We start from the raw sequence: 22968 nt of genomic DNA, 5'->3' as shown, positions 1-22968 counted from the left end.
GTGGGGGAGTGTGGCCTCGGGAAAGCTAACTATCCATCAGCATTAAAGAAGAGACAGAGGCTGGATGGTGGTGGCGCACGTCTTTAATCCCAGAACCTGGGAGGCAGAGGCAGGCAGATCTCTGTGAGTTCGAGAACATCTGTGGTCTACAAGAGCTAGTTCCAGGACAGCCTCCAAAGCCACAGAGAAACCCTGTCTTGGGGGAAAAAGAAAGAGAGAGAGAGAGAGAGAGAGAGAGAGAGAGAGAGAGAGAGAGAGAGAGAGACATTTGGTCATATCAGGAGGTCAATCAGTTAATGCCACGGTTTATTGTTCCATCATCTTAAGTAACTATCCAAAAGTGGGGAGCAGTGGCAGAAGACATCTGTTATCATATATAAAGGGCTGATAGCAATTATTTCCCTAAATCCTAGAGACACTCCTTTGCTGCACGTACTAAAACCCTCAGGCTCTCCAGACCAGCACAACTCACTAGCCTTCAGCGTGGGTGTAGACTGACCCTGGCCTAGGGCTATTGTCATTCAGAATAGGAGCCATTCTCCACTGAGGCCAGGATATGTAGCAGCCTTTAGCTGACATCTAAAAGAGGACAGAAATTCTGGGCTTTCCAGACCTTGTGACTGGATGGAATAGATTTCCAAAATATACAGCCCCAACAGGTTAGCATTCAAAGAGTGCTGAAACAGTCTGAGATTCTCTATCTAGAAAATTACAAAGATTAAAGCAGCAAAACAAAGATACTTTCAGGCATTCAAAATTTGAAAATTTGTCTAAGTACTTCTGCACTACTAGGATGACTTAAAGTTCTTCAGGCTGAAGAGAAACAGCCCCAAGTCTTCAGGAAAGAATAAAGTACTAGAATACACAAAGATTAAACATGCTCATTTTTACTTTACATAAGTTGTCTTACAGGTTTTATGTTGCTCTAGGTATGGTTTATTTATAATATTTGAATTCTGAAATATCTTTTTTTTTTAAGTTTAGAGCACAGGTAGAAGTAAAAGATGAAGACACCAAAAGCCAGATGGGTGTGAGGGAGTACAAGTGGAATTATGCTGACATAAGGCCTTACAGTAGCCATGAAGTATTGTAGTGGTACTGAGAAGTAGATGCAAAGGTCTTAAAGATGCATGTGTAATTTCTAAGGTAAGACAATGCTAAAATATTAGTGGAAGAAGTAAAAAGAGGTATTAAAAACTTGTGGCACATCTAAAATAATTCAAGAAAGTAACAGAGAATTTAAGACCCCCGGACACTCAGGCCCCCAGGATTTCCGCCCAGGACTGCAGCGACCCCAATCACCAGGCAGAGGCGAAAGCTTGATGCAAAGAGCAGGAGGCTTTATTGCAGTTGTTTAACGAGCTAACCCCATGTTAGCTTGGGCCTTTCATCCACCCACCATGGCAGTCGGTTGGGGAAAGACCCTGAGAAGACACAGAACCGAGATCTTATAGGGCAGTGTAAGGGGAGTGTCTAGGGGTATGCACAGGCTCAGGATTGGTGTGCCTCCAGGCTTGGAGGGTTTGCCCTGTGTTGATTGGTCAACTGGTTGTTATGGCCCATAGGCCCTCCCAGGGTGGTTGCTATGCTCTGCGCATCATTGCTGTGCACTTGTCCATAAAGCACACCCAGAGCCATAAAGCATAACATCACCAGCTAACTTCTGATTGGTTCCTTGCCACGAGGCAGGCATCTGACCTCCTAGTGACTAAGGCAAGGTCAGGCAAACACATTTTAGGCTGTTATGGCTGCCAAAATGGGGAGCTTGTCCCTTCAAGAACAAAATGCAGATAGGATAAATAAAAACCAAATACTAAAATAGAAAGATTAAGCTTAATAGTATCAATAAATAATAAATATAAATAAGCTGAAAACTCCAATTAAAAGGCACAAATAAGTGTGTATCGTGCAATCATAAATATATTATTATGCCTCCTACTAACCAAATGTGGGGGATAGAGGAGTATTCAATATCACCAGTAAATAAAAACATGTATTTTTCTCTTTTTTCAAGAAATCTTCTAACACCTTGTGATTGCTGTGTTTTTAAGGCAGTGTCCCCTTTCTGCTGGGTAGAAGAGTCACTCAGGCCTCAGAGAACTGTGCACTACTCCCCACTTCCCAGGAAGCAGTCACCCATCCACCATGTCAGCTCTGTCAATGCTCATTTCCACCAGAGCTAAAGAATTGCTCTCTGTTCATGGAATGATGCTTTTCTTCCTTTGCTTGATCCTTCCTTGTGTCTTCTTCTCACACACACTGTAAGACCTTAATAGAGCAAAATATCCACAATTACACATTGGATGTTTAGCTTAGTTGGTAGAGTTCTTGCCTAGCATTCATAAAACCCTGGGTTCAGTACTCAGTAAACGAGGCATGATGGCTTACTCTTATAATCTCAGCACTCAGGAAGTAAAGGCAAGAAGATCAGCAGTTCAGTCATCTTCAGCTATGTAGTGAGTTTTAGGCCATGTTGGGATACATGAGACTCACTCTCTCAAAAAAAAAGTCAACAAATCCCAACAACAGCAGCAATAACAAATCTGTATGCCTATATTCAGTTTTTAAAAGAGATAACTGGAAGCCTGTAATTCCATCACATTGGGAAAATCAGAACTTCAAGGTCATCCTTGGCAGGCCAGCCTGGGCTGGAAACTGGGCAGGCAGGGTTGGTTGGGTGGGCAGAAATAATAAATACCTTTTATTTTTATTAAGTAATTTTTAAGTGTGAAACAAGCAGAAATTGTCAGGCTAAATAAAAAGACAATATCCAGTTGTAGTACTCATTACAAGATAAGGCATAATTTGAAAATAAAATGCCAAACATAAGAAAGCTAATGTAGGGGCTGGAGAGATGGCTCAGAGGTTAAGAGCACTGGCTGCTCTTCCAGAGGTCCTGAGTTCAATTCCCAACAACCACATGGTGGCTCACAACCATCCGGTATGAGATCTGGTGCCCTCTTCTGGTGTGCAGATATACATGGAAGCAGAATGTTGTATACATAATAAATAAAATAAAATAAAAGCTAATGTAACTGGGCAGTGGTGGTGCACACCTTTAGTCCCAGCACTCGGGAAGCAGAGGCAAGCGGATCTCTGTGAGTTCAAGGCAGCCTCATCTACAGCTCAATTTCCAGGACAGGCTCCAAAGCTACACAGAGAAACCTTGTCTCAAAGAAGAAAGGAGGAGGAGGAGGAGGAGGAGGAGGAGGAGGAGGAGGAGGAAGAGGAGGAGGAGGAGGAGGAGGAGGAGGAGGAGAAGAAGAAGAAGGAAGAAGAAGAAGAAGAAGAAGAAGAAGAAGAAGAAGAAGAAGAAGAAGAAGAAGAAGAAGAAGAAAGCTAATGTACTACATTCATATTAAAGTAAACAAAACAAAAACTGTTGCCAGTGACAGAACAACATAGTGGTAAAAGATGGACTCATCAGGAAGATGCAACAATCCTAAATTTGAATGTACCTAACAACAACAAAAAAAACCCTTAAACTATAAAATACTTGATGAAAGCTAAGAATGGTAGCATATGTCTGTAATCCCAGCACTCTAAAAACTGAGGCAGGAAGATCCCAAGTTCAAGATTAACCAAGATTCTTTCCCAAAAATAAAATACTTGATGCAAAAACTGACAAGACTAAAGACAGAAATAGAAAATATAATTCATTCATTCACTGGGAAAGTCTTGTTGCTTTTCCCAGGAGGGAAATTTCTCTTAAACATCGATACATATGCTATGCTATATCCTTTTGATTACTGTTCTTTTAATGTACTGTTATGCTGCTGATGTCCAGCTATATGCATTGTTAAACATTATTGTTTCCAGTGCCCTTCCAGAAGATAGTTCTGCTACATTCCTTAAATGTAGCAAAGGATCGTCAGGATTGATTCCATTTCATGAACCATTTTTTGTTTTGTTTTGTTTTGTTTTGTTTTGTTTTTAGTCTCTGTAAATTTGAGGCCAGCCTGGTCTGTAGATCAAGTTCCAGGACAGCAAGGGCTACAAAGAGAAACCTGTCTTGAAATACATACATACATTTGTTTTTATTATTTTAAATTATATATGCAAACATGGGTGTTTATGTGCATATGTGTGTGTGTGTGATTACATGCATGTGAATGAAGGTGTCTGTGGAAGCCAGAGGCTTTATATCCCATTGGAGTTGGAGTTACAGGAGGTTGTGAGGCACCTGATGTAGGTGTAGGGAGCTGAACTAGGGTCCTTTCCAAAAGCATTAAATGTTCTTAACCATCAAGCCATCTCTCTAACTCTGTATTTGAAATCCTAAAAGAACGTTGGCAGAAAAAGAAGATTGATCCTTACATGGTACTTTAAAGAAGGGACTATTTAGACCACTGGTACAGTGAGAAGTATGGAGACAAATCCAATAGGAGCCACATGTCCAAGAAGGGCAAGGCAAGAGAAGAGGCTCAAAGCAGCAAGGTCATAGCCATAGCTACACAAGAATAGCAAGAAATTTGACTTGTGCTTCCTACTCCCTGCACTCTGAGGGTACATTGTTGGCTGAGCTTCAGAGGTCAGTGCTGCAGAAACAGTGCCCTTCAGGGATCCAGAGGTACAGACACACAACAGTGCAGAGCTCAAGAGAAAGTGGTCAGGAGTCAGAGACACACAGAATCCAAATGGAAACTGATGGTTGCTCTTCAACTGACCGGATTTTAAAATCACTGAAGAGACATACCTTTGAGTGTGTCTATGAGGGCATTTCTGTAGCTTAACTGAGGGGATAGACTGCCCTAAGTGTGTGCCATATTATCCCATGGGCTGGAATCACAGACTAAATGAGAGGAGAAGGCAAGCTGAGCATCAGTTTGCTGGGTGATTTTATGTAAACTTGACACAAACTGAAGTCATCTGAGAGGAGGGAACTTCAATTGAGAAAAATGCCTACATAAGATTGGGCTCAGCTGGCCGTTGGTGGCACACGGCTTTAGTCCCAGCACTTGGGAGGCAGAGGCAAGTGGATAGTGGATATCTGTGAGTTCGAGACCAACCTGGTCTACAAGAGCTAGTTCTAGGAAAACCTCCAAAGCCACAGAGAAACCCTGTCTGGAAAAAACAAAAACAAAAACAAAAACAAACAAACAAAAAGATTGGGCTCTACATAAACCTGTAGAGCTTTTTCTTAATTAGTGATTGATAGGGGAAAGCCAAACCCATTGTGGGTGGTGTTATCCCTGGACTGGTGCCTTGGTTCTGTAAGAAAGCAGACTGAGCAAGCCATGTTAAGCCAGTAAGCAGCACTCCTCCATGGTCTCTGCATCAGCTTTTGCTTCATGCTTATGTCCTGTTTGAGTTCCTGTCCTGATTTCCTTCAATGATGAAGAGTGATGATGATGATGATGATGATGATGATGATGATGATGATGAATAGTGTAACCAAATAAACCCTTTCCTCCCCAACTTGTTTTTTTCCTCCCCAGGATGCAACATACATCCTGTGAACACAATGTGACCAGACAATTTTTTTCATGCTCCCACCTCTATGCCTTCCCCACCACAAAAGACTCTATCCTCTCAAGCCATAAGGCAAAATAAACATTTCCTCCCTTAAGTTGCTTTTGTCATGTATTTTTGTCACAACAAGCTAATACAGAAAATTGGTACAAAGAGACAGAGCTGGTACTGTAACAAACCTGATCTTTGTAGGCCTTTAGAATTTGGCAGGATGAATGAGGAAGAATATAGAACTGAAGACTAGAAAAGCCTAAAATGCTATAGGCAGAATTTACTAGACCATTCTAGTGGAAATGTAGAAGACCAGAAAGCTGAAAAAAACATGGACAGTGGAGGCCTGGCTCATGAGATTTCTGAGGTGAAAAGGACTCAGTTGGAAACTGGGGTAGAGGCTACTAGTGTTACATTTCTGGCAAAGGATCTGGCTGCAGTTTGTCTGTGTCCTGAAAATTTGAGTGAGGTTGAATTCAAAAATAATGGACTAAGTCACTTGGAGGAAATTTTAAGACAGCATTAATATTTGAGTTAAGTCACGGCTCTTGTTCTCTATACCTCATGGGGTTTAGAATGATAAAACAGGAAGGTATAGAAAATGTGAAATTTGGGAAGCAAAGAAGTGAGTTTCAAGTTGCAGACAAGGCAAATGCAAAGAAAGGAGCTGTAATTGATAGAGCACTGATAAAGAGAAATCCAAGGTTCTCATTGGAACAATAGGAAAGATGCTCTGGGGCAATCGAAGGCACCAACTTCTGAAAATGCAAAACCATCAGAAAGGCGAGAGTGAACTGAGCAGTTAAAGGGGTTCTCTGCTGGAAAACAACTGTCTCAGAAAATGTTTTTCCTGGTTCAACTACCGAGGCATATAGAAACTACTATAGCTGTGGTAGAAAGGGATCACACTACATCTGGGGCTGGCAATAGGACTTGGCAGCAGCATCCCCTGGTGCTGGTTTTGTTGGTATGCAAAATGCATAAGTGAGGGGAGGCTTTCATCAAGCAGGGTCAGACCCTGCAAGGAGTTTCTGAGAAGTCACTGTATGAGCCTGTGAAAGTAAAGCTACAGTTATAGTGTAAAGGCCCAAGGATATTGGAGATCTCAGGACATCTGCTGAGAAAAGCTGCAAAAATTAAATGGAACTGGCCCAAGAGGCTATAATGCTATAAGTGGCAAAACTGAGAGGTGGGACTGTCCAAGTCCATTGAATCTAGATGATGGATACTAAGTGTCCAAATGTAGAATATGAAGAAGTGGGACTTGGTGTTTACCTTGACAGATTTTGATTTTCTTTGGTGTAATTATCTCTTGTTTGCTCCCATTTTATCCTTTGAGAGTGGGAATATTTACTCTGTGATATTGTATATTGGAAATACGTGACATTATTGTTGTTGTTGTTGTAATACTTATAGTTAAGAGATTGCCTTGAGTTTCCAAAGAGTAGATTTTTGAATAATGTTGAAACTGGTAAGACTATAGAGACTTTTGAACTTGAACAGAGTGAATTCTGCATTATGAGATGGCCATGAGTCTACTGAGGTGAAGGATGGAATATATGGTTTAAAAGTGATATATTTGGGGTGTCAGATTGACAAGGAGTGGACTTGTAGTTTATCGTCATGATTACTTGACTGTATTTGAAATCATATAAGAAACTTCCTCGGGTATATCTGTGAGGTCATTTAAACAACAATTTAATTGAAGAGGTAAGATCTACTCTAAATGTGGATGGGAGCATAGTATAGATTGCAGTCCCCAAGTTAATAAAAAGAAGAAAGCCAGTTGAACACCATCATATGTCTTTCTCTGCTTCCTGGCAATGTAATCAGTTGACTCACTTCTGCCATTATGTTATCGCCTCAAACCATGAGCTAAGACAAACCCTTCCTTAGGTTGCTTTTCTCGGAGCAATGAGAAAAGCAATTAACATGGGAACCTATCAGTCCCATTCTCATGAAGCCCAGGCAAGAGTGGCTTGTATAAGAGATCTTGCCCCTTTCCCCTTCTCCAGGGCACCATGTATGTCTCTCTTAGGGTCCTCCTTGTTTACTAGCTTCTCTGGCAGTGTGGATTGTAGGCTGGTAATCCTTTACTCTATGTCTAAAATCCACATATGAGTGAGTACATACCATGTTTGTCTTTTGTGATTGAGTTACCTCGCTCAGAATGGTTTCTTCTAGTTCCATCCATTTTCCTGCAGATTTCAAGATTCCATTATTTTTTCCCACTGAGTAGTATTCCATTGTGTAAATGTGCCACATTTTCTCCATCCATTCTTCAGTTGAGAGGCATCTAGGTTGCTTCCAGGTTCTGGCTATTACAAATAATGCTGCGATGAACAACATTGAACAGATGTCCTTGTTGTATGAATGTGCTTCTTTTGGATATATGCCTAAGAGTGGGATTGCAGAATCTTGTGGTAGACTGATTTCCATTTTCCTGAGGAATCGCCATACTGATTCCAAAGTGGCTATACAAGTTGGCACTCCCATCAGCAGTGAAGGAATGTTCCCCTTTCTCCACATCCTCTCCAGCATAAACTTGATGTTATTGATTTTAGCCATTCTGACAGGTGTAAGATGGTATCTCAGAGTTGTTTTGATTTGCAATTCCCTGATGGCTAAGATGTTGAACACTTTTTTATGTGTCTTTCAGCCATTTTAGATTCCTCTATTGAGAATTGTCTATTTAGTTCTGTACCCCACTTTTTAATTGGATTGTTTGGTGTTTTGAAGACTAGCTTCTTGAGTTCTTTGTAAATTTTGGAGATCATCTGTCGAATGTGAGGTTGGTGAATCTCTTTCCCCAATCTGTGGGCTGTTGTTTTGTCTTATTGACTATGTCCTTTGCCTTACAGAAACTTCTCAGTTTCAGGAGCTATGGGGCCCCTTGTACAGGATCAGTACTTATCCCTAGCATAGGAATGGACTTTGGGAGCCCATCCCAGCCTAGACACAAGGGGGTGGTCCTAAGCCCTATCCCAAAGGATATGACAGACTCTGAAGACCCCCTACGGAAGGCCTCACCCTCCCTGGGGAGCAGAAAGGGTATGGGATAGGTAGGGTGTTAGTTCGGGGGGCAAGGGAGGAGGGTAGGGAGAGGGACCTGAGATTGATATGTAAAATAATCTTCTTTCTAATTAAAATTTAAAAATTAAAAAAAGAGAAAAATAGTGGTTTGAATATACTCTTATGGGCTTGTTCTACCCACCCTTAAATTGCACCTAGCCCCATACTGCAGAAGTTGGCCCTGCTTACAGGTCCAACCTTATGGGAATAGCAAAGTAAAAGGCAATGCCTCTAAAGGCAGGCAGCCTAGAAGAACCAAGCTGAAACTGAGCAGACCCAACTAGTCACCCAAGTCTACTTACTGAGAGTAGCAGCTAGAGCTGGGTCCTTTTGCCTCCCAATGAGGGACCCCCAAGGTTATGTTCTGGGCTCTTTTTTCATGCCCATGGCTCCCAGAAGATTCTCACCAGCTCTGGTTCTCTGTGGGCTCCAGGTCAGCTATGACATTTGCTACTTGTATGACTTAATGCTATAGAAAGGACCTTGCTGTTGTAGCCCAGGCTGTCCTTGAACTCAGTCCCCTTGCTTCTCAAGTGACTTTTCTGGCACAAACTATCCATCAGGAATCCCACTTGAGCATAAAATACTAAGATATTCTGTGTAGTTCAGAACCAGAGAAGCCACTGTCACTGAGCCAGCCCCACTTGCTCTAGTGATGTAACAAATAAGCACTGGAAAGTAGGAAGCAAGACATAATTTGGTGAAGACTGTAATTTCTGCCTAGGAAGCTGAGAGAATTGATGAAGGGAAAGCCCTTAACAGCACTTGGGTCCAGAAGATAAACAGGTATAAATTAGTGCACACAGTCCAGCTCCCTAAATATAAACAGCCATCATTGTAGGGCGCGTAATGGGATAAAAGGTACAATAAAGAAGATAAAAATACCTATGATGATGTAATATTAAAAAAAAGTGCAAGATCCCTGTGAAAATTAGAAAAGCACAGAAAACAGAGGAAACCTGAACTTTATAAACCATTGCCTCTTTGTACATTGACATAGAAATTCCCTACTAAATGTGCCCAAGGATAGGTTATTTTTAGTGGCCTACAGCTAATCTGCAGATTATGATAAAAATAAAAGTGTATAGTAATCATGAAAAATGTTTAATAAGATAAACTAACAAATGTTAAAATATAAAGGCACAGTTGCTAAAATACAAAATCACTAAAAAAGTAAAGTTTATATATAGATCCACACATGTATTAAAATTTAGTATGGAGCAAAGGAGATATTAATTTAATAAAAGTACACGAGATTTGTTAAATAGCAACAAAGCAGTAGGTTTTTTTGTTTTGTGCAGTAGATTTATCCAGGGTCTTTCCATGGTAGGCAAGCACTTTACTGATGAGCTTCAGCCCCAATGCATGTTGTGCTTTGCTTTGCTTTGTTTCTCAAGCAGGGGCTCACCCAGGCTGTCCTTGAATTGGAGGTCCTCCTACCTCAACCTCCCAGGTGCTGGGATCACAGGCATGTGCTACCCAGCAAACCACAGGTTTTTGTTTAATCCATCTGAATGTAGGAAAAAATTTGAGGGACTGCCTTCTTTTTGAACAGCCAATCTCACAAGTTTGGTATAGGTAAGAAACTTTAACAGAATTACAGGAAGCTTTCAAGACATTTTTCACGGGACATAGCAACACATTTAACATCTGGGAGTCTTTTTCCAAGAGGAAATGTGTAACTACAGGAACAAGAAGGCCTCAGGACAGCAAAGCAAGGTTTCACGTGTCAGTTCCCCATTCAACTTGGATCTGTGGACCACATTCTCTTCTCAGCTACAGGCCAGAAGAGTATCTCCTTCATTTCTTTCCCAAATGCATTTTTTAAAAACTATTAAGACTGAAGTCTTAAAACCAGACTGCAATTTTGTTAGTATTACAGCAAAAGACAGAGTCACAGAAATCACCCTTGCTAGAAGAAATGAGGAGGAGCCTAAGAACATTCTGCTGTGTTTGCTCACATGAATAGCAGCACACAAAGGTTTTTTTGAGACATTTTATGTAGACAGAGGACTGTGGAGTTATTGTGTTGGTTCAGCATTATGAAGCTCACTGGGAAAGCTTGTCAAAACCATCCAAACTCACTGGCTCATTTCATGATCAGCATCATCACCACCATTATCACTGTTGGGGACAGGGAGAAGTCTAGCTAGATCCATGTTTTAGGTGAGGGAAGGTAGAGTGATAGGTAGTTAGAAAACTTGTCCACTCTATATACATGGATTGAATTGATGCCTTCCCCAGTACCACCCCCATCTTCTGCTCTGGATTGCTCCTGGCCCTGCTGGGTCAAATATTCCCATGGCTGCCACTCTGAAGGCATGCACATTCACTCATTCACAGGTACTTATGAACCCACACATGCTATGCACACACAGCTACTCCTTTTCATAGGTGTGTGGAACTTTCTTGTTTGCTGAATATCCTTCTCTCTTATGCACATGCATTTATGCTTTTTTCCTCTGGTTTGTTTGTTTATTTTTGTTTTGATTTGTTTTTGAGACAGGGTTTCTCTATGTAACAGTCATGGCTGTCCTGGAACTCATTCTGTAGACATGACTAGCCTCAAACTCAAAGATCCTGCCTCTGTCTCCCAAGTTCTGGGATTCAAGGCATGAGCTACCACCACCACCCTGCTTCTTTGCTTTATTTTAATGATATATCAGAAGGAAAAAATATAGATGTGTCATCTTTAACCAAATGTCCATCAAATGGCTTTCAGGAAGGGGCTCTGTGTTTCACTATGATTATTGGCAATGAAGTGTGATAACATGGGAAAGGCTGAGAGGTTCTTGTCGACATCCAATGAGAGTTAGGGAGGCATCAGTAGAGACAGTGGGAAGGTCCAGACTCCAGTGATATTAGAAGGTAGAACCAACAAGAGCTAGGAATGGGCTGGATATGTGAGTGCAGGGAGGGGGTCATGCAAGATGAGTAGTGAACACTGGTGAGGGGGGTGAGTCCAGCCACCATGCCTGCCCCATCATCAGAGAGAACCCAGGTAGCTGTGGTGACAAGACTGGAGCTTAGAGAAGGACCTCGAGGAGCAAAGCTGGGAGATACTCAAGTGGTGAGGACCAGTGGTTGTCATAAGTCTGGGCAAAGCAGTTGCTATGTATACAGGCTGTGCACATTTCTGAAGGAAGCCAGGCGATCATGCTGGTTCTCACTTCTGAACGTGGGTATCAGCACTTGAAATGACAGTGAAGACTATAATCTATGCATCAGTTACTTCCTCCCATGGCCACAGATGCAACTGTCTCTGCTCATGTGATCTGATGGGCAGGAGTGACCATGTACAATTTTCAGCTGCACAAGAGAGACAGAGACTGTTGCCTGTGTGGCTCCCTCTGGGAACTTTATTATTTGTCTGGGGCTCCGGGACTGGATTTGATGTGGGGGGCATGTAGAGAACTCAAAAGTGGGTCTTCATTTTTGCTTTCCTACAAGGGAATAAATACATTCATCCACTGTCAGTGGATAAATGGGGCAGTCACTGTAGAAACATTTTGGCAGTTCCTCAGAAGACTAAAGAAAGTGCCATGTGATCTGAGGGAAATTGAAGCATACCCATGCAGGCTTATGTGTGAATATCGAGTGGTATTATTCATTCTGATGGCTTTGGCAGTTTCATTGAGTCCTGGCCAGGTATTTGTAGGATGTCCTCACTCTGGCACTTGTCTGATGCCCTTCTGGTGCTTACAATAGGATTATGAAATGTGGAGGAAGAGCACAGTCTCACAACCTCACCTGAAGGACACTCTTCAAGAGAACTTATCATTCTTGATGTCACTGGGCAGCAGTGGTGTCTACACCCTGTGGAAGAGAATAATGAAGCACAGTCTACAACTGAGGGGTAGACAATGATGCCCTATCTTAAGCTCAAAGTGTATACATAGTTAGTACTTTTTTTACATAGGGAGTTTGTCTGTTTTGTTTATTTATTTATTCAGTCAATTATTTGTCATCCTGGGTTCATGAATATTCTATTTTGGGTTATAATCCGGGAATACTTTGTTTTGTGGTTTGATTTATTCAGCTGGCTCCTGTGTCCCTTTAACTGTACCTCTTTAGGGGTGTATGTTTGTGTTCTCTGTACATACATATCATTATTGGAGAAGTGCATTTAAGGTAGCCTCTCCACTATTGCTTAGATTGTTAGTTGGTGTCATCCTTGTAGATCTCTGAACATTTACCTAGTGCCAGATTTCTCTTCAAACCTATAATGGCTCCCTCTATTATGATATCTCTTTTCTTGCTCTCCTTTATTTTTCCCCTGACTCAGTCTTCCTGCTCCCTCATGTCTTCTTCTCCCCTCCCCCCATGCTCCCAATTAGCTCAGGGGATCTTATCCCTTTCCCCTTCTCCAGGGAACTGTGTATGGGTAAGACAATTTTTTTTCTTTGGTTTTTCCAGACAGGGTTTCTCTGTGTAGCTTTGAAGCCTATCCTGGCACTCGCTATGTAGACCAGGCTGGCCTCAAACTCACAGAGATCCGCCTGCCTCTACCTCCTGAGTGCTGGGATTAAAGGCGTGTGCCACCAATGCCTGGCAGACAATTCTTTTTTTTTTTAAGTATTTATTTATTTATTTATTATGTATACAACATTCTGCTTCCATGTATATCTGCACACCAGATAAGAGCACCAAATCTCCTAACAGATGGTTGTGAGCCACCATGTGGTTGCTGGGAATTGAACTCAGGACCTCTGGAAGAGCAGTCAGTGATCTTAACCTCTGAGCCATCTCTCCAGCCCCTGGCAGACAATTCTTAATGATTATATTTGCATTTGCCTAATTGTTTCAAGCCAAATTTTTACTTATTGATCATTTATTTCTCTTCTGTTAATTACTTGTATGTATAATTTGCTCATTCTTGCCATCCTTATTTTTGTGGCATCTTCTGTGATTTCCTATCCCTTTGGTAGACGTGTTGCCAATATTTCCCCCAGTTTTTGTAGTATCCCATCTTTAGTAGTCCCACGTTTCGGCACCAGTCTGTGGTAACCAGGTTTTGGGGGGTTTAGTTGGATCCAGCAGACTTGTCTGGTTCATACCTGAGAGGCAGAGTGTGGATTGAGAAATGGTAGGTAAAGATACTAAGGAAAAAACAGAGACACAGAACAGAGTCAGAAGGGAAATCCAGTGAATACTGAACACCACCAAACTTATTCTTCAACATATATACCTCAACCAAAAAGGGGGAAATGGCAAAATACTTCTTTATCTTGATACAAGGAAGAAACAGACTTTCTTCCTTAATTCACCAAATATTTGGTTTTTCCATGGAGATGTTTTTTGCCATATTGAGGTATATTGTTTTCTCTTTTAAAGGAACTATTCAGCTGATCTTATTTTTCAAGAGTTTTTATTAGGGGAATTGTGGATGCAGCTCACTCAGCAAAGTGCTTGCCTAGAATACACAAACCCCTGGGTTTGATCTCTGACATCTCATAAGCTGGGTATGGTGGAACACACCTATTATCCCAGTACTCTGGAGGTGGAGCAAGAGAATAAAAAGTTCAAGGTTACTCTCAGCTATATGGCAAGTTTGAGGGCAACCTGGGCCATATGACACCCTGTATAAAATAAAGTAACATAGCATAAAAATAAGGTAGAATTTTATTAGAACAAGGTCTTGATTTTGTTGTGGATATTTTCCAACAACTATGAAATTAATCATTTAATTTCCTACCGAAACCTGTTAATGTGGTAAATTGGCTTCCTAACATTGAACCATCCTTACTTTTCTAGTATTAAACCCTAAATGATCATGGAATATAAGCCTTTCAGTATACTTACTTGCTAGAATCTGTTTACCGGTATTTTTTGTAGGATTATCACATCAATTGCTATTCACAAGAGGTATAAATCTGAAATTTCCTTTATTGTAATCTCTTTGGATATTTAAATGTAACTTGTACTTGATTAATAAAAGATACTTGGAAGGTTTTCTTCACTTTCACTTTCTAGACTCTGATACAACTTGCTCAGCATAGGATATTGTCTGGTCTCTAAAAATTTGGTAGAATCCCCTGATGTTTTTAATGAGATAGCTCCTTATTTTCTCTTTTTCTTCAGTAGATACTTATCTGCTTAACATTTTTTAAAAAGAAATGGAAGTTGAATCCAGGACCTCATGCATGCTAGGCAAGTGCTCTCCTAATGAGCCAATCTCATTAACTTTCATCTGTAACAAGGTCAGTTTTTCTTTTTTTTTAATAGTCTTGATATATTCCTTAGACTGTTCTAGAATTCAGACTTCTTGCCTCCACCTCCCAAATTCTGAGATTATAGGAATATGCTACTACATTTAGCCTGAGGTCAATTTTGATTTTTCTTCGATGCTGAGAATGGAACAAACCCAAGGCTTTGGAAATGCTAGGCTAGGTCTCTTCTAGCAAGTTGCTTCCCCTGACTCAACAACTATACAATAATTGTATAGTTGAATTTTCTCAAGGTAGTATTCATCTAATCTTTTGTTTTGTTTTGTTTTTTATTCTGTTTTTGTTTTATTTTTCGAGACAGGGTTTCTCTGTGGCTTTGGAACCTGTCCTGAAACTAGCTCTTGTAGACCAAGCTGGTCTTGAAACTCACAGAGATCTGCCTGCCTTTGCCTCCCGAGTGTTGGGGTTAAAGGCGAGCGCCACCACTGCCCCTGGCAGTATTCATCTAATCTAAGTTTTCAAATGGACCTACATAACATTACACAGGATAATTTCCAAGGTTTTTTTTTTTTTATTTCCTCCATATCAAGAGTTACTTTCCTTTGTAGTTTCTTATTTTATGTATTTGTGCTTTCTCCCTTTTTTTTTGAGGAAATTAGCTAAATCAATTGTCTAATTTATTTGCTGTAAGAACAAAGATCCTTTAATCCCAGCACTCGGGAGGCAGAGACAGGCGGATCTCTGTGAGTTCGAGGCCAGCCTGGTCTCCAGAGCGAGTGTCAGGATAGGCTCCAAAGCTACAAGGAGAAACTCTATCTCGAAAAAAAACAAAACAAACAAACAAACAAACAAAGAACAAAGATCCTACTTGCCAATTTGATCTACTGTTTTTACTCCTTAGTTCATGAATGGACCAGACCCTCACCCAGCCCCTGCTTTAGCAGCCATGACAGGCTGCAGAAAAGACCCAGCAAGATGCAGGTCTCTGATTCAGCAAAATGTACTAAGCTTCCTGACCTTACACAGCCTCCTAGTCACTAGGTCAGATACCCTCCATGTGGCAAGTAACCAATCAGAAATTAGCTGGCCGGCTCTGGCCTTGCTTTATGGTAAAGGTGGTATAACAGAGATGTTCAGAGCATAGCAACCACCCTGGGAGGGCCTATAGGCCATAGCAACCAGTTGACCAATCAACACAGGATAGATCACCAAAGCCGGAAGCACACCAATCCTGAGACTGACTCCCTACACACCCAATAAATCACCCCCACCACCCCACCCCCATCCCCACCCCCACATACCTTGCAGTTCCCCAGGGTCCTTCTCGCTCCCACCTGCCATGTCTGAGGAACAGAAGACCTGAGTTAACTTGTTATTAAACAATAAAAGGCTCTTTGCTTTTGCATCGGAATGGGGCTCTTGGTGATTTGGGGGTTCAGAATTTGGGCACAATATTCATTAATGTCCTGTCTTTGAAATTTCCTTTCTTTCACATTATTTTGTTTGCTTTCTTGTTTTTTTTTTTTTGTTTTTTTTTTTTCATTGTGTTTTGTACTGAAAATATTTTAAAACTTTCATTCTTTCTTAGTTGCTAATTGAGGGATTTATGGCTATGAATTTTCATGACTGATATAAATTGTTGCCATTGGGAACTATGTAATTTCTATTTCTATTCATAGAAAATGGTTTTTGTTTGTTTGTTTGTTTTGGTTTGTTTTGTTTTGGTTTGGTTTTTCGAGACAGGGTTTCTGTAGCTTTGGAGTCTATCCTGGCATTCGCTCTGGAGACCAGGCTGGCCTCGAACTCACAGCCATCTGCCTGCCTCTGCCTCCCAAGTGCTGGGATTAAAGGCGTGTGCCACCAACACTCGGCCTATAGAAAATGTTTTACTTGAAAATTGTTGATCTTAATGCCCTTATTACCAGGGTCCTGTTCAGAAAGCCCTTTCCCAGGCCTGTAAGTTCAAGGGTATTACTTAGCTTCTCCTCTACCAGGTTCAAGGTATCAGCTTTTTGTTAAGATCCTTGATTCATTTGGAATTGAGTCCTGTGCAAGGTGAGAGATAAGGATCAAGTTTCATTCTTCTACTTGTAGCTATCCAGTTTGACTAGCACCATTTGTTGAAGTAGCTGTGTTTTCTCCAGTTTGTATCGTGGGCCTCTTCATGAAATACCAGGAGGCTGTAGGAATATGGGCTTATAAGTGGGTCTTCAATTTTATCCCATTGGTCAATGTATCTGTTTTTTATGCCAGTACCATGCTGTTTTTGCTGTTGCTGTTGTTGTTTTCTATAGTTCTATAGCATAACTTGAAATCAAGGGTGCTGATAGCTCCAGCAGTTTTGTTTTGGTTTTTAATTCAGGATTCTTTTAGATACCCTGAGTCTTTTGTATTTCCACATGAAATTTAAGATTATTTTTTCCAATTTCCGTGAGAAAAATAAGTTGGAATTTTGATATGGATTGCATTGAATCTGTAGATTGCTTCTGATATGATGGCCATTTTTACAATATTAATCCTACCAATCTATGAGCATGGGAGCTTATCTCATTGGCCCCACAGCTCTTTATAAAATCAAGTTTAAGGATGAGATAAACAAGTATATAAAACAACACAACAGGAAAGGGGGAAGCTAGAGATGCATTGTTGCTTAGATAGAAATCAGGTGACCAAAATTAATGACATCTAACATGTTGGTGGAAGTGCTGGAGGAGGCAGCACCTTGGAGCCATCCCCCACAGAAACACTGAAAAACCAAGCAACATCTGCTAAAACCAGCTTTGCCAGAACCCTGAAGAATAGGCAACAGTTTACTGCAGCCAGACAAATGCTGGAAAAGGCATCTTGAGAGTACAAGAAGAGCTTTGTGGTCTATTCTGTCCCTTCTTTGCCCACTAAGCCCCCCTGTTGCAACTGCATGTTTTGCTCCTGCCTAGAACCTGGTCCCTGGTTCTGAAGGAAGCAATGTGCACCTCATTTGCAAAGAAGTGTAGTGGTTTCCATTCTTATTTATTGGAGCTCTCTGAAGGACTGACAAGGGTGATTACTGGGTGATACAGAAACCACTGCAGAAAACCAGTGGGCAGCTGGGCGTTGGTGGAGAACACCTTTAATCCCAGCAGTGGGGAGGCAGAGGCAGGTGGATCTCTGTGAGTTGGAGACCAGCCTGGCCTACAAGAGCTAGTTCCAGGACAGCTTCCAAAGCCACAGAGAAACTCTGCCTCGAAAAAAAAAAAAGAAAGAAAGAAAGAAAGAAGCCGGGTGTTGGTGGTAAACACCTTTAATCCCAGCACTCAGGAGGCAGAGGCAGGCGGATCTCTGTGAGTTTGAGGCCAGCCTGGTCTCCAGAGCGAGTGGCAGGATAGGCTCCAAAGCTACACAGAGAAACCCTGTCTCGAAAAACCAAAAAAAAAAAAAAAAAAAAAAGAAAGAAAGAAAACCAGTGGGCATCACTCAACCACATCATAAGGCAAACAAACAATCTGCAGCTGCCTGGGGCAAAAATAATAGTTGAGGTAAACTGGGGTATCTGAAATCAGGCCATTCCAAAGCACTCTGTAAAGTAGGAAATCTGGACTGCCTCAGCTATCCCAGGGCAGGTGATATGCTAGGAAAAGACCTAAGAAAAACTGAGCCCTCACCTTGATGTGCAGTGTAAACAGGAAGTGAAGGCTAAGACAATTGGGAATACTGTGATCACAGGAGCCCAACACAGAACCACAATCACAAAGACTGAGAGCTTCTGTCTTTTTGGTGCTTGAATCTGTGCTTATTCCGTCATTGAGGCTTGTGTGGATGCTAAGGATGTTTCCAAGAGCAGCAGTCAAGGGAAGCTCTTCTTAGGCACACATCTGTCACTGGGAAATGCCCGACGGGGAGGAGCAACTCTTGGGGCTCTGTGCTTCTCAGCTATTTGAGCTTTAATCTCTGAGACACTGGTTCACAGGCAGTCAGATGTAGACCTCACCCTGCTCTCTGTGGGAGATCAAAGCAGCAGCTGTTTTTCTAATTCTGTGAGGGACTTCAAAGGGCTAAAACCAGCTCACCCCTGTAGTGACCACAGTTGTGGCCCAGGATCTGTGTCACACACAGACTCCCCTAAAGCTGGATGGACATCCTTTTATAAAAGCAGTGTTTGGTTTTGACTTATCGTCACCCCAAAATTTGAGGGACACAGCCTCACTGTTGGTGTCTGCTTAGGAGCTTTGGGTGGATGCTGCACACATTACAAGCCTCTGCTGCCCACAGGACAGATCTAACTTGAAATGGTGAAGGACTCTAGGGAAGGTGACAGGATGCATGTAATTTGGACTCTGTCCCTCTGCAGACAGTGCCAACAATGATGGATAACATGCCATTTTTCCATGCAGGAAGGACATTCCCATGGAGCATGTGACACACATGGACAGAGAACAGACCAAGAAAGTGGTATACTCTGTGATCTATGGAGCAGGTGAGCCACAGGGAAGGGCTGGGTTCTTGGTTATATGCCTATATTTAAGTGTGCCAAGCTTCAGAGAAATCATTCTGTAAGTACCTGCGTGTTATTTACACTAACACTGCAATAGTGTTTGTGTCACCCGACACCAGTCAAACTACTCTATGCTACTGACTTATAGTGCCATAGACCCTTCAAGAGGAAGTAACAGGACCAGGCAATGGTGCACATGCCTTTAATCCCAGCACTCAGGGCCAAAGGCAAGCAGATCTCTATGAGTTCTAGACCAGTTTGGTCTCTACAGAGTGAGTTCCAGAACATCCAGGGTTACACACAGAAACCTTGTCTCAAAAAACAAAAAGGAGGAGACAACAGGTGCAGAGTGGGACTAGACCCTACCCCATATTTCACCACAGTGACAGGCATCATTTCTATGCTTAGAAACTCATCCCTAAACACAGACCAAGGTTTTGTAGAGTTCTACCACCCAAAAATGGGCTCTGGTTGGATTTAGTTCTTCTCAGCACACGTTCAATAATGAGTTGTACTTCTCTTTCTCCTCTTTCCAGAACCAAGAAATGTAACCCTTCTGCTTTCATAAACTCTCCCTCTTTTCTTTTCTCTTCCACTCCCTGTTTAGTCTGTCAGTAGTTGTCTTAGCCAGGGTTTCTATTGCTATGAAAAGACACCATGTCCATGGCAACTCTTACAAAAGGAAGACATTAAATTGAGGTGGCTGGAAGCTTACAGTTCAGAGATCCAGTCCATTGTCTTCATGGTGGGGAGCATGACAGCATGCAGGCAGACATGGTGCTAGAGTAGTAGGGAGTTCTACATCTTGCAGACAACAGGAAGTCAACTGAGACACTGGGCAGTATTCTGAGCATAGGAAACCTCAAAGCCCATCCCCACAGTGACACACTTCCTCCAACAAAGCCATACCCCCTCCTACAAAGCCACACCTCCTAATAGTGCCACTCCCTGTGAGATTATGGGGGCCAATTACATTCAAACTACCACACTAGTGTTTTGTTTTGTTTATATTTTGTTTCTGTGTATGGATGTTCTGTCTGCATGTACATCTGTGCACCATGTATGTGTACTGCCCTCCAGAAGATGGCATCGGATCTGAGTGAACTGGGGTTAAAGATGTTTGTGAGCTGCCATGTGGTCACTGAGAATCAAACCCCAATCCTATGGAAGAATAGCCAGTGTTCTTTACTACTAAGCCATCTCTCCAACTCCAGTGTTTTCTTTTCTTCCTTTGGATCATGCTAAAATGAAGACTAGTTCCCTTCAGAAGAGGCTATGAGCTCCTCAGTCCCTTCTTGAGGAGCAGTCTACCTGCTGTCATAGATCCAGGCCTGCATGAACCTCCTTTCTCACTTTGGGGGATACTACTTTGAACACATTGGGGTTGTTCATAGGCCATAAGAAGAGCCACATCCTGACCACTGAAATCCAATACTCAAAGAAAGCCAGCAAGACTACATAAGCCTTAGTATGGCTTATGGTATGACACTTCAGCATGGTCATGCTTGCCACCCCTAGACCCACACAGTCTCTGTGACTATAGTGCATGGATGTGCGTCTTCCTCTGGATCACAAATACAGTCTTGTCCAGATCTCTCTCCAGTATTCATGGCTCTGCACTTGTCCTTCTCTTCATGGGAATGTTTTTCTCCCATGCACAAAACTCATCCATCTTTATTCAGCGCTCCCTTTTAAGTCATCATCCACCACTGTACCCATACCTAGGCAGCAAGCTACCACAGAAAGCCCATCTGTTACCTCACAGTTAATGTGGTGCCTACCCTGCAGACTACATTCAGTATGCTAACTGGGACTGTGGTATCATCATCTGTATGATACCTGCTGAGGCTCTGCTGGTATTCCACTTGCCTCAGCTTCTGTTTCCTGCTGCCCTGGGGGGTCTCTAACATGAACAGCCTGAACTGTGCCCGCTTTACACTTCAAAGCTGGCTGCTGGCTGCTGGCTGCAAAGTACCTGCCGTACACCTGTTCATCTGTTCGGGGTAAAATGCCCATCCTGAGCATGAGTCCAAGAAGCCAACAGTACCCATCAGTTCTGCCTACTAACTAGTACAGAGACGCCTAAAGCATCCACTGAACACGTAGCAATCCTTTGAGAACATAAGATCATGTGAAGTGTCCCGAAAGCAAAGTGGAAGCCAGTAATTAAACTGAAGGGAAGGGACAGTCATGAACTATGTTCTCCTGTCTCATTTCCTCCTCAGCCTTCTCCTTACACCCCCACCCCCACCCCCGAAGCCCTCAGATGTTTCTGCCCGGAAGAAAGCAGCATTCTGCCAGATTAGAACATGATGCCTTGGATCCTCCTGCAGATGTGCCATAAGCTCCAGCTCTGCAGGCCCAATGTTGCCACCACCCCCATCCCCACCCCCATCCCCACTCAGGCTCAAATCCCAGTCAATTCTGTCGACTCTTGACCTGCTAGTCTCACAAGAAGCCCTGTACCTCTTTGCCCACCCCTTTCACCCTAAAGGCTCTCAGAGGATTACCAGAGTTACAACTGGCACAGTTAACTATCATCTCCATCATCTGCTTCCTGTTTGTCTGTGTCCTATTTCAAGGGTGAGCTATGTAGCTAAGCTTCCAGAGGTCCCCTGACCCTCCAAGTTGGAGCTGGCTCAGAAGGGAAGGAGGGATTCAGGATGAATATGTGATTCTCCTAGTGTTGCCTGGCCCTTGCCTCTCCAGTAGTAGGGTCACCCCTCACCACAACAGTTGTATCTCAAAGAAAGATGACCTCACAACACCCACTGGCTCCTTCTGAGCTTTCACTTTATGTTTTCTGGAGGAAGGGCACCTCACTGTAAATAAGCAGTGAGTCATTAGCTATAATGCTGGTGAAGGGAGTAATTTGCTGCTTTTAGCCCTGGTGGTGACAGGGGCTCCCACCCTGAGCTTCTATCTCTGTTGCTCCATTGTTCCTGATCCACCTGACAGCTGGAATTACTGTGTCTCTGCTGTTCAGTTCATGCTGTCTCTATCCCACCCCCCTTATTTGAGCCAGACCTTGCTGATGAGCCGGCTGAGGGCATAAGTGAATCACTAGGCACCAATGTTGCTGCAGCCTTGGGAAACCCATTGGAAGGGCCTTGGACAGGCAGCTTGTGATGGCATGCCGGAGTGTTTCCACAGAAGCCATCTCTGAATAACCCAGAGCAGCTGATAGTAATGCTGAGCCAGAGAGAAACATAATTCCAGTGCAGCCTTCAGAGATCAGTTATGTGATCAGTGTGAGGAGGACTATGATGAGAACAGAAGGAAAAGCCACAGGGCTATGAGACAAGCAGAGAAGGCACTTAGAAGAGATGTGGGTGTGCATGCCCAGCCACCTGCAGCATATACGACAACCGACAATCCTGCCTGGCTCCTATGACCTCAAATTCATGTACCCTATCACAGACTGATATCTTTGAGGCTGCAATCGGAACCAGCCGAACAACCCCAGATCGGATCCTGAGTGGAGAAGTGTGGATGAGGGAAGGCTAACTATTCAATGACATTAAGGATGAGACAGAGACATCTGGTCATATCAGGAGGGCAATCAGTTAATACAGTTTATTGATAGATCATCTTAAGTAACCATCCAAAGGTGAGGGCAATGGCAAAAGACATCTATTATCATGTATAAAGGACTGATAGCAAATATTTCCCTAAATCCTAGAGACACTCCTTAGCTGCACGAACTCAAGCCCTCAGGCACCCCACACCAGCACATCTCACTAGCCTTTAGGGTAGACTCACCCTGGCCCAAGGCTATTGTTATTTAGAATAGGA

General features: G+C 42.5%; 1 protein-coding gene across 2 annotated transcripts in view; it reads left to right on the top strand.

Annotated features, from left to right (window-relative positions):
- Poln (DNA polymerase nu) overlaps positions 1 to 22968 on the top strand; it is a 152961-nt gene that overhangs the window by 110356 nt on the left and 19637 nt on the right. For both annotated transcript variants that reach the window (XM_027387184.2, XM_035452435.1), the window contains exon 19: positions 19073 to 19155. In XM_027387184.2, the coding sequence (XP_027242985.1) occupies positions 19073 to 19155 (83 nt within the window). The remainder of the gene's footprint in view (positions 1 to 19072; positions 19156 to 22968) is intronic.

The sequence above is a fragment of the Cricetulus griseus genome, assembly GCF_003668045.3.
Source record: "Cricetulus griseus strain 17A/GY chromosome 1 unlocalized genomic scaffold, alternate assembly CriGri-PICRH-1.0 chr1_1, whole genome shotgun sequence".
Lineage (NCBI taxonomy): Eukaryota > Metazoa > Chordata > Mammalia > Rodentia > Cricetidae > Cricetulus > Cricetulus griseus.
The sequence above is the reverse complement of the archived record's forward strand: the minus strand, read 5'-3'. Positions and strand labels throughout refer to the sequence as shown.